General features: G+C 42.4%; 1 protein-coding gene across 8 annotated transcripts in view; it reads right to left on the bottom strand.

Moving 5' to 3' along the window:
- The window catches only part of NFATC3 (nuclear factor of activated T cells 3), a 147,846-nt gene that overhangs the window by 3,459 nt on the left and 132,647 nt on the right, over positions 1 to 11,740 (bottom strand). The window contains exons 10-11 of one of the 8 annotated variants that reach the window (XM_063597674.1): positions 11,419 to 11,522; positions 453 to 804 (exon numbers count right to left, since the gene is read on the bottom strand). The exons of 1 other annotated variant lie outside the window; for it this stretch is intronic. In XM_063597674.1, the coding sequence (XP_063453744.1) occupies positions 11,422 to 11,522 (101 nt within the window). In that variant the 3' untranslated portion in view covers positions 453 to 804; positions 11,419 to 11,421. 6 more of the 8 variants (XM_034940511.3, XM_063597673.1, XM_034940507.3 and 3 more) reach the window with 6 other exon arrangements.

The raw sequence follows: 11,740 nt of genomic DNA, 5'->3' as shown, positions 1-11,740 counted from the left end.
GTCCAGAGCAAAGAATTTCCATCTTACGGAACTAACATAGAAGGGAACATCCCAAATCCCCCAAATAAGAACCTTTAGTTCTCACATCATTTCATTCCTTGCCTTATCAACTAAAGAGTCTATGCTAATTCCACTCCTAGGCATATTTACAAGAAAAGTGAAAACATATGTCCACATGAAAAACTTTCAAATGTTCACAGCAGCATTATTAATAATAGCCAAAAAGTGGAAACAATCCAAATGTCTACCAAGTGATGAATGGATAAACGGTAAGTTGTCTCTATCCATAAAATGGAATATACAGCCTTGAGATGTAATGAAGTTCTGATACATGCTACAACATGGATGAGCCTTGAAAACAGTCTGCTAAGTGAAATAGGCCAGACAAAAAAGGTCATATATGATTCCATTTATATGAAATGTCCAGAACAGGCCAATCCATAGAGACAGAAAATAGATTACAGGTTGTAGAGAGGGAGAAACAGGGAGTGATTACTAATGAGTATGGAGTTTCTTTTCAGAGTAATGGAGTTATAAAATTAGATATTAGTAGCCAGGCGCAGTGGCTCATGCCTGTAATCTCAGCATTTTGGGAGGCTGAGGCAGGCGGATCACCTGAGGTCGGGAGTTTGAGACCAGCCTGACCAATATGGAGAAACCCCATCTCTACTAAAAATACAAAATTAGCCAGGCATGGTGGCACATGCCTGTAATCCCAGCTACTTGGGAGGGTGAGGCAGGAGAATCACTTGAACCCGGGAGGCGGAGGTTGCGGTGAGCCGAGATTGCACCATGCACTCCAGCCTGGGAAACAAGAGTGAGACTCTGTCTCAAAAAATCAATCAATCAATCAATCAATCAATATAAAAATAGATACTAGTAATAGTTGCAAAACTCTGACTATACTAAAAACCACTGAGTTGTATACTTTTAAGGATAAATTTTATGGTATGTGAATTATATCTCATTACAGCTGTTATAAACAAAAACAGACCAAAACAAAAAGTTTTCTATACTTAGACTTTGATGTGATCATACAGCAAAGAAACACTAACATTTTAAAAATCTTCCAAGTATTAACATCTAATCTTTTTCTAGTTTACACAGTTCGGAACAAAAATTTCTCAAACTCATATGGCTATAAGGAGAAGGAACTAATATTTACTAATACAGTTGCTTGAACCTGGAATGTGGAGGTTGCAGTGAGCCGAGATTGTGCCACTGCAGCCCAGCCTGGGAGACAGAGCAAGACTCCATCTCAAAAAAAAAAAAAAGCCAGGCGCGGTGGCTCATGCCTATAAACCCAGCACTCTGGGAGGCCAAGGCGGGTGGATCACAAGGTCAGGAGTTCAAGACCAGCCTGGCCAAGATGGTGAAACCCTGTCTCTACTAAAAATACAAAAATTAGCCAGGCACGGTGGCAGGCAACGGTAATCCCAGCTACTCAGGAGGCTGAGGCAGAAGAATTGCTTGAACCCGGGGGGTGGAGGTTGCAGTGAGCCAAGATCGTGCCACTGCACTCCAGCCTGGGCAACAGAGTGAGACTCTGTCTCAAAAAAAAAAAAAAAAAAAAAAGATTTGGCTTAGCTGTGGTTAGTACTGAACACAGAATAGTAAAGAAGTAGGGACTTGAAGCCAAAGGACTCTGCAAAACAGTGAAGATTAATCAATACTGGTGAGCTAATAACTACTAAGTGATAAGCTTTTTTTTTTTTTTTAACTGGCGCATGCCACCGTGTCCGGCTAATTTTTTGTATTTTTAGTAGAGACGGGGTTTCACCATGTTAGCCAGGACGGTCTCGATCTCCTGTCCTCATGATCCACCCACCTCGGCCTCCTGAAGTGCTGGGATTACAGGCATGAGCCCCCGCGCCTGGCCAGTGATAAGCAATTTTTTAAGGTATAGATTAATAAAGTACTTTGTCAGATTTTTTTTTTTTTTTTTTTTGAGATGGAGTCTTGCTCTGTCACCGAGGCTAGAGTGCAGCGGCACAATCTTGGCTCACTGCAACCTCCGTCTCCTGGGTTCAAGTGGTTCTCCTGCCTCAGCCTCCCGAGTAGCTAGGATTACAGGTGCCCGCCATCGTGCCCGGCTAATTTTTGTATTTTTAGTAGAGACAGGGTTTCACCATCTTGGCCAGGCTGGTCTTGAACTCCTGACCTCATGATCCACCTGCCTCAGCCTCCCAAAGTGCTGGGATTACAGGTGTGAGCCACCACGCCTGGTGTTTTGTTTTTTAAGAGACAGGGTCTCGCTCTGTTACCCAGACCGGAGTGCAGTGGTGCAATCATGGTTCAAACTTGAACTCCTGGGCTCAAGCCATTCTCCCACCCTAGCCTCTGAAGTATTTGGTTGGTATAAAAGTAATTGTGGTTTTTGGCATTACTTCTAATGGCAAGAACTGTGATTACTTCTGCACCAACCTAATAACTGGGACTATAGGCACACACTACCACACCTGGCTGATTTTAAAATTTTTTTTGTAGAGATAGGGTCTTGCTATGTTGCCAAAGCTGATCTCTAACTCCTGGCCTCAAGCAATCCTCCCACAGTGCTGGGATTACAGGCATGAGCCATTGTGCCTGACCTGTCAGATGATATTTAAGTAAATTTGCCAGGCTAGGATTTATTAACCATTCATAATGGATGCTGCAAAGAATAATGGAATATAAACTAAACTTACTCCTGACTTTCTAAAAATAACTCACTGGAATAGTTTCTTTGTAAATGAAAAGTTGTGAGGATGCTTTGCATAAGAATATATTTTTCTCTTCAGTTTCCCCATCAGTACAATGGAGAAGAGAAATACCTCTTATATAGTACATAGAGAGGGAATATAAAGTGGGCATAAGAACGCAAGGCAGCCCTTGGCACCTGTTATTTCAAGCCACAAAAAATATAAGGAACAGTGTTTTCTGTGTAGGTTCTGGGGGTTCTACGAGCTAGTCTTGTGCTAAGAGGGAGCATAAGCATGGCCCACAAATCTCTGTGCGTGACTTCTAACATTCCTCCTCTTCATATTAGATTATCATCAGGCATCATCATTATGTCTCCCAAATAGGCTATGAACTCCCAAAAGGCAAGAACCTTGCCACTGAGGAAACATCCATTCCTGATGACTAAATAAATGGACCCTAATTCAATACAATCACTTGGAAGCTATTTAGAACAAGCACAGTGAAAGTTCATTAGGTGGTAGGTAGGAAGGGGACCAGAGTATGTTAAGACTAATGCATGTTATTTGATTTTCACAGTGTGTATTTTAGGCAGGCGTTACAGCAGTGGCAAAAAGCCAAATATATAAGCAAGCACCTGGCTCACAATCAAATCATCTTTTCTTATCATTTATCACTTCCAAAGGCAATAATTTCAAAGATGTTCCAGGCTGCTATGAAAAACACTTTTAACAATTTGTATTTCACTGTTCAAGTTTTAAAACTATAAATGGATTTTAAATGGTGTTTTATCATCAAAAACCACATGATGTGTTTTCTCTCTTTTTTTTCTTTTTTCTATTTTTTTTTTTTTTTTTGGCAATGGGGTCTCACTCTGTTGCCCAGGCTGGAATGCAGGTGGCACAATCACGGCTCACTGCAGCCTTGAATTCCTGGGCTCAGGTGATCTTCCCACCTAAGCCTCCTGAGTAGCTGGGCCTACAGGCATGTGCTACTACGCCTATGCCTTGCTAATTTTTGGATTTTTTTTTTTCTTTCTGCAGAGATGAGGTCTCACCATGTTGCCCAAGCTAGTCTCAAACTCCTGGACTCAAGTGATCCTCCTGCCTCAGCCTCCTAAAGTACTAGGATTACAGGCGTGACCCACTGCACCCAGCCGAGGTGTTGTTCTTCTATATCTTATAAGAAGTCAATGCTTATATTTTCCTGATGATGAGGGTCCATATCTGGCACTGTCCATCCACTTACCAAGTACACTTATGTAAGGATGAAACCATCATTTTCTAAAGTAGATATGTGGTATTGTTTATAATGGAAGCCTGCTCAATGCTGTGTTATTTCTGCTCCCCCTTGCCAAAGCTCTGCTGTTCCTTTGCCTGGTGTGCCTCACCTTACTTAGCTGAAGGAACCTGGAAAGTTCCTGACAGTTTAGGATTTTAAGACTATGTTAAAGTCAGAAGATTTTCCACAAAGTAGTGCTCAAGCGGACTATACTCAACTATACATTATACTACAGGATTCACTTATTTATGAATTCACCAGCAGTCAGGAGATTTAAGTTCCAACGGGGCAGACTTTCTCTATCTTGTTTTCCCCTGAATCCCTAGTGCTTACATATATTGAGTACTAAATAAAATTACTTGCCAACTGAATCTTTAAAACAATTTGGGAACTTGGAACAATGACAACAAAAATCATGCTCAAGTAATTGCTACAGGTGAGCACTGAATATAAATTTTAGGCTAGGGAGTCAGAACTGCAACAAAGTTCTTTCACAGACCTTTAGCAATAACTTGAGCCGAGTGTTGATCATGCAAGTCCTCTGCTTTCCTTCTCCCTCACTTCTCCCTCGGGCTGGGGGCTCTGGGTTCAGGCTCTCACCTCTAGATTCCTCAGATATCTTCCTGCTGGGACTGGCCAAAACGTAGGTCTCAACTGAAGCAAGTCAAAATTATTACTGGTAAACAAATCTATGATGTAATGTAAATGTAAGTCATTAGCAATCTTGATAAGCACAATTTTTAAGTTGTTAAAAATACTAATGCTTGCAATTTAATTTTTCAAGTCATCTTGAATGGATATATGCATGAATTTGCTAATTTATTTAAACTGTAATCCAGGCCAGGTGCCATGGCTCATGCCTGTTATCCCAACACTAGGGGAAGCCAAGGCAGGAAGATTGTTTGAAGCCAGGAGTTCAAGAAGAGCCTGGCCAACAAACAAAGTGACAATTTTTTTTTTTTTTTCTGAGACAGAGTCTCCCTCTGTCTCCCAGGCTGGAGTGCGGTGGCGCAATCTCAGCTCACTGCAAGCTCCGCCTCCCAAGTTCACGCCATTCTCTTGTCTCAGCCTCCCGAGTAGCTGGGACTATAGGCACCCGCCACAATGCCTGGCTATTTTTTTTTTTTTTGTATTTTTTTTTTTTAGTAGAGATGGGGTTTCACCGTGTTAGCCAGGATGGTGTCGATCTCCTGACCTCGTGATCCACCTGCCTCGACCTCCCAAAGTGCTGGGATTACAGGCGTGAGCCACCCTGCCCGGCTGGGACAATTTGTCTCTTAAAAAAAAAAAAAAAGGAAAAATAAACTCTAGTCCACTAAGTATGTGAGGTGGTTTCCTATTTTTTCACCAATTTAAGATAAGAGTATAAGGAATTGTTTATGCCCCTAATGTACAATTTTATCATTTTTTTCCCCCAATTTTTTTGAGATAGAGTCTTACTCTGTCACCCAGGCTAGAGTGCAGTGGTGTGGTCTTGGCTCACTGCAACTGCTGCCTCCCACCCAGCTAATTTTTGTATTTTTGGTAGAAACGAGGTTTCTGCCATGTTGGCCAGGTTGGTCTCAAACTCCTGACCTCACATGATCTGGCCACCTCAGCCTCTCAAAATGCTGGGATTACAGGCGTGAGTCACCGCACCCAGCCCTCATTTTCCTCCCTTTAAAGAGCAAAGTGAATTAAAAGCCTAGAACAAGAGTGAACAGTCCTCAATAAGGGTGCTAACAGGTTATGTAGGTCACAGGATCTGGCACACTTTTGGCAGCCACCATCTGTGACTTCCACTACCCCAACACCTGAATTTGCCTGTGCCACCACAACAAAAGTAGAGTCACAGCTATCAATAATGTTTGCTGTAAGAGAAAATGTTCGTATTCAAGAAATGTTCAAATTGGCAGTCCACTGGAATGCTATTTCTACACACAAGAATGAGGTGCTTGAGTACCAATAGGACTCTTATTTAGAGCTATTTCCCATACTTAAGAATTCAAAGTTAGAACTGACAAGTATATAGTATGGAACCTCACAACCAGGTAGAGAGGGGCAGGGTAACCCAGGGTGCTCCCTCTTTGAAGGGAGTAGATACACACTGCCATATACACAAAATCCCAACGGGCCTTTCTAATTTGCAATTTTGTAAAGGATTTCGGGGTATTTTTAGACTCCATTTATATGTTATTTCCTCTTGAAGCTGCAATGAACATTCACCAAAGTTTGGTCACGTTATTCTTTTCCTGAACCTGAAGATTAAAGGTATTCATCCCCTGGGTAAACAATTTTATGAAGGTGTTAATTTATTATTATTATTATTACTATTATTATTTTAGGAGACAGTGTCTTAGTCTGCCACCCAGGCTGGAGTGAAGTGGTGTGATCATAGCTCACTACAGCCGTGAACTCCTAGGCTCAAGTGATCCTCCCGCTTCAGAGCCCTGCCCCAAGTAGCTGGGACTACAGGCATGTGCCACCATGCCCAGCTAATTTATTTTTTTATTTTTATTTATTTTTTTTGACACAGAGTCTTGCTCTGTCACCTAGGCTGGAGTGCAGTGGCATGATCTCAGCTCACCGCAACCTCCGCCTCCAGGGTTCAAGCAATTCTCCTGCCCCAGCCTCCCAAGTAGCTGGGATTACAGGTACCTGCCACCATGCCCAGCTAATTTTTTTTGTATTTTAGTAGAGGCGGGGTTTCACCATGTTCAGGCTGGTCTCAAACTCCTGACCTTGTGATCTGCCCGCTTCAGCCTCCCAAAGTGCTGGGATTACAGGCGTGAGCCACCGCGCCCGGCCCAGCTGATTTATTTTTGGGGAGGATAGAGACAGGGTCTTATTATGTTGCCCAGGCTGGTCTCGAACTTCTGGCCTCAATTGATCCTCCTACCTCGCCTCGGCCTCCTAAAGCGCTGGCATTACAGGCATGAATCACCGTGCCCAGCCGAGATGTTGTTTTTATAAAATAAAGACTAAATGTATTTTAAAAATGAAGCCTACATGTATGCAATTGTTATAAAAGCACCATCTAGGCCGGGCGTGGTGTCTCACGCCTGTAATCCCAGCACTTTGGGAGGCCGAGGTGGGCGGATCATGAGGTCAGGAGATTGGGACCATCCTGGCTAACACGGTGAAACCCCGTCTCTATTAAAAATACAAAAAATTAGCTGGGCGTGGCGGCAGGCGCCTGTAGTCCCAGCTACTCAGGAGGCTGAGGCAGGAGAATGGAGTGAACCCATGAGGCAGAGCTTGCAGTGAGCCAAGATCGCACACTGCACTCCAGCCTGGGTGACAGAGTGAGACTCTGTCTCAAAATAAAAAAAAAAGCACCATCTAAACTAAATACAGGAAAAAATACTGAATTCACCTTTTTTTTTTTTTTTTTTTTTTTTTGAGAGGCTCTCATTCTGTCGCCCAGGCTGGAGTGCAGTGGCACGATCTTGGCTCACTGCAACCTGCACAGCACCAAACCTGGCTAATTTTTTCTTAAATTTTTGGTAGAAACAGGGTTTGCCATGTTGCCCAGGCTGGTCTCAAACTCCTGAACTCAAGTGATCTGTCTGCCTCGGCCTTCCAAAGTGCTGGGATAACAGGCATGAGCCACCATGCCTGGCCTGAATTCACCTATTTATGGCATGAGTTGAGGAATTAATTTGGATTTATCAAAATCTGATTAATTTGGCCAGGTGTGGTGGGTCATGCTTGTAATCCCAGCACTTTGGGAGGTTGAGGCAAGAGGATCACTTGAGCCCAGGGAGTTCCAGGATGCAGTAAGCTATGATCGTGCACCACTGCACTCCAGCCTAGGCAACAGTGTGAGACCCTGTCTCCAAATAAAACAAAAAAAAGGGAAAAACCAAAAAATATTCATTTGATTTTTCAAGTTACAGATAGAAATAAGTTCCTGAAAATTTAGAAGGTATCTATGGTAGGCTGCTAATTATCTTAATTCATTCTTCCACAGTAATCGAGGTTTAGTTAGTCACACTGACACCCAGCTACAGAGTATATTTCCTGGCTTCCCCACTGTAGCTAGGTATGGCCCATGCAATTCGTTTTCTTCAATGAAATGTGAGCAAAAGCGATGTACGTATCCTCCTCATCACTTGCTTGGCTTCCTTCTTCCTCCCCTTTTCCCATCCCTTCCTCGGGCTAAGACTCAGTCATGACTAAGTGGTTTCTCTGCTTTGACAAAACCTAAGGAGAAAGAGGAACAACAAATTGAAAGGAATCTTGATCTCTGAATTATCATGAGGTGTGAGAGAAATTTCCTATGTGGAAATGTCTCTGGGATCTCCATTATACTCACTTAGCTAATACTATTAACAAAAATAAAACTTACCACCATAATTATAACACAGGAAGAATATTTAAGTACTGTAAGCAAGAAAACCAGCTTGAGCTCTTTCATGCCAGATTTTTTTTTTTTTTTTTTTTTTGAGACAGAGACTAGATCTTGCTCTGTTGCCCAGGCTGGAGTGCAGTGGCATGATCTTGAAAGCTGGAGTGCAGTGGCGTGATCTTGGCTCACTGCAACCTCACCTCCCATGCTCACGGGAGCCTCCTGCCTCAGCCTCCCGAGTAGCTGGGACTATAGGCATGAGCCACCATGCCCAGCTAATTTTTGTATTTTTTGTAAAGACAAGGTTTCACCATGTTGCCCAGGCTGGTCTCAAACTCCTGGGCTCAAGCAATCTGCCTACCTCGGCCTCCCAAAGTGTTGGCATTACAGGCATGACCTACTGCATCCAAGCCTAAATATTTTTTTTCTTCTTTTTACCTTATACAATGGGGTGGACTGATAGATTTTTAACTAAGTTATCTCAAATTTCACCCTGAATTCCAGACAGCTTCCTACCATTGAACAGATTAAAAATACATGCACGATTTGAAGATATCCTTCACTTTTTTAATATAAAAAAATTTCACCAGCAATAGATCAGAGATTCACTTTTAACATTAGCTCTAATACTAGTAAAGAAAAATTATTATACCTTTTTTCCCCACCCAACGGATTGAGGGGGAAAATCAGTCCTCTTAAGACTCCTTCCTTTTTAAGAAACCTCTTCTTGGCCGGGTGTAGTGGCTCACACCTGTAATCCTAGCACTTTGAGAGGCCAAGGTTGGCGGATCGCTTGAGGTCAGGAGTTCAAAACCAGCCTGGCCAACACGGTGAAATCCCATCTCTACTAAAAATACAAAATATTAGCCAGGTGTGGTGGCAGGTGCCTGTAATTTCAGCTACTTGGGAGGCTGAGGCAGGAGAATTGTTTGAACCTGGGAGGCGGAGGTTGCAGTGAGCCAGTATGATGCCAATGCACTCCAGCCTAGGCAACAGAGTGAGACTGTCTCAAAAAGAAAAAAAAAAAGAAAACCTCTTCTATGTGTGATGCTATAATCAATGTCATAACAATGTTTCCTCTAGGAATGTTTTTAACTGAAAACATTCTACAAAGACAAACATTAAATCTCCAGCTGAGTAAACAGTACACAGGTACTTGAAAGTATATTCAAGTATCAGCATGTACTCTTTTCTATCAGCAAAAGCTGAAATGTGAAAAAAATAAACAACTTCTCTCAATTTGGCTTAAGATGTGGGACTCAGAAGCATTTTAAAATTATCAGAAGAATCCTTTATCCCTATTTTGTTTTCTCATTTTGTACATTTTCCTCTGAATAATCTTGTCCATTGTTGACTCCCAAATCTATCTCTAAGGGCCAAACCTGAGCTCCAGACCCAAAAATCCACAGGACCCATTCCACTACCTGTGCTCTGGAACCTCTTCAACACCTTGCTGCATCAATTTTCTTCACTTCTTTGTCTCTATCAACTTGTCTCCCCAGATCCTTCTCATCAGCACTTAATACGTGTAAATCTGGGCCAGCGCGGTGGCTCATGCCTGTAATCCCAGCACTTTGGGAGGCCGAGGTGGGCGGATCACGAGGTCAGGACATCGAGACCATCCTGGCTAACACAGTGAAACCCCATCTCTACTAAAAATACAAAAAATTAGCCGGGCATGGTGGCAGGCGCCTTGTTGTCCCAGCTACTCGGGAGGCTAAGGCAGGAGAATGGCGTCAACCCGGGAGGTGGAGCGTGCAGTGAGCGGAGATCGCACCACTGCACTCCAGCCTGGGTGGCAGAGCAAGACTCCATCTCAAAAAAAAAAAAAAAAAAAAAAAAAAAGTGCAAATCTCTCTATCTCAAAGAAGCAAGCAAGCAAATAAAAACACTCAACCCCACGTTCCCCTCTGTATCTAATTCTTTCATGGCTTAACATCTTAAAGGAGTCGTCTACACTGCTGTTTCTTCTATGTTCTCACCTCTTATTTACTCAGTCATCCATCGATCCCTTCACTCCACATAATACTTCCTTCTTACCAAGATCATTAGTGACCAACTTGTTGCTTCACACATGGGAAGCACACTGGGCTTAACACTGGAAGAAGTAAGCTTTAGCCTTGGTTTGGCTGTGATGTGACTCAGGTGACTTAACTAATCCTTCTGCAACTTATTTTCTCACCCCTAATATGAGGAAATTATTTTAAATCCTCTGGTTATAACTCTCCTGAGAGTTTTATATACATTCAATGCAGGAATTAAGTCACCACTCCTCTCATGGTTGGACAAGAATGATGTGAGACCAGGGTAGGCCCAGTTCTGGGAGAAGTTAGGGTTTTGGTATCTTGTCTGATAGGTCATCAGGAAGCTGCAGAAACCTAAATATAAAGGTTTGGGTAGTGAACATGATTTCCAAGCCCCCTTCCAAATCCAGATTCATTTTAAAATAAAATTCAAATGGCATTTAGGAAGGTATAATCTGTGTATTTATAATTTCTATCATATATTTTCTTAAGTGGCTTTGATAGTATTTGAAGAAAGGAGCCAACATGACAGCAAGGAAAAGCTTCGTTCCTCCTTGGCTGCTGAGTCTAGAAGCCTAAGCCTAGACACAGACACTGGCTCTAGTACTACAGCTTTCTTCCAAGTAGAGCCCCAGAGGACTATCGGAAGTGCAAACATGGGCCCACAGGGGAGGCTAGGGATAAATATTCTGGGTTGCCTCTGAAAAACGGACAAAATTTCCTGATTTCATTCACATCAAAAGTTAAGAGTACTTGACCAGGAATGAGTAGGCTTACATACCTGATCAGCAACCAAATTTACTGAGCAACCCAAGCCATATAGAACTCATAGATACGAAACCTCTTTCTGCTTTGGTCTAATAAATCTAAGTAAACACTTCCCTTTCATTCAAGAATAAAATCATAAGCACAAGTGTAAGAGCCTGAGTGTGGTTAAGTTTAAAAAGCAGAGTCTTTTAGTCAAAGTGTAGTTCCAAAGATAATGAGTGGGCCTACCAGAAAATGCCCGTGCATACCCCCTCCTCTGTAGCACATGCAAATCCAGCCACTGCATGCAAATACCAGACTTGGGCACAAAAACAATGACACATTTCAATCAACACTCACCCTCTAGATTCTCCAGAAAGGAGCTGGACATGAGAGCACACTGTGGTTAGGCCATTTCTCTGCTGAACCTGATGGCTGGTGTTCCAAGTCAGATATAAATTGGTCTGTGTCAAAGAAGACAACATCACTACTGAATGGAACAAACCAGAGGGTGAACTTAATCTACTACAGTGCCCAGCCTGTTTTTTTTCTATAATCAAAAGGAATTTAACTGTCTTTTACTTGTCAATCACTGCATAAAATGGCTCTCCACATTTTATTACATAAAATAAATACTGGAGTTCAGATAGCTCAGGTACTAAGATGATTCTTTTAAAAATTT

This window comes from Pan paniscus, chromosome 18 (genome assembly GCF_029289425.2).
Source record: "Pan paniscus chromosome 18, NHGRI_mPanPan1-v2.0_pri, whole genome shotgun sequence".
In the NCBI taxonomy this organism is placed as follows: Eukaryota; Metazoa; Chordata; class Mammalia; order Primates; family Hominidae; genus Pan; species Pan paniscus.
Note: the sequence above shows the minus strand (reverse complement) of the source record. Positions and strands in the feature narration are given on the sequence as shown.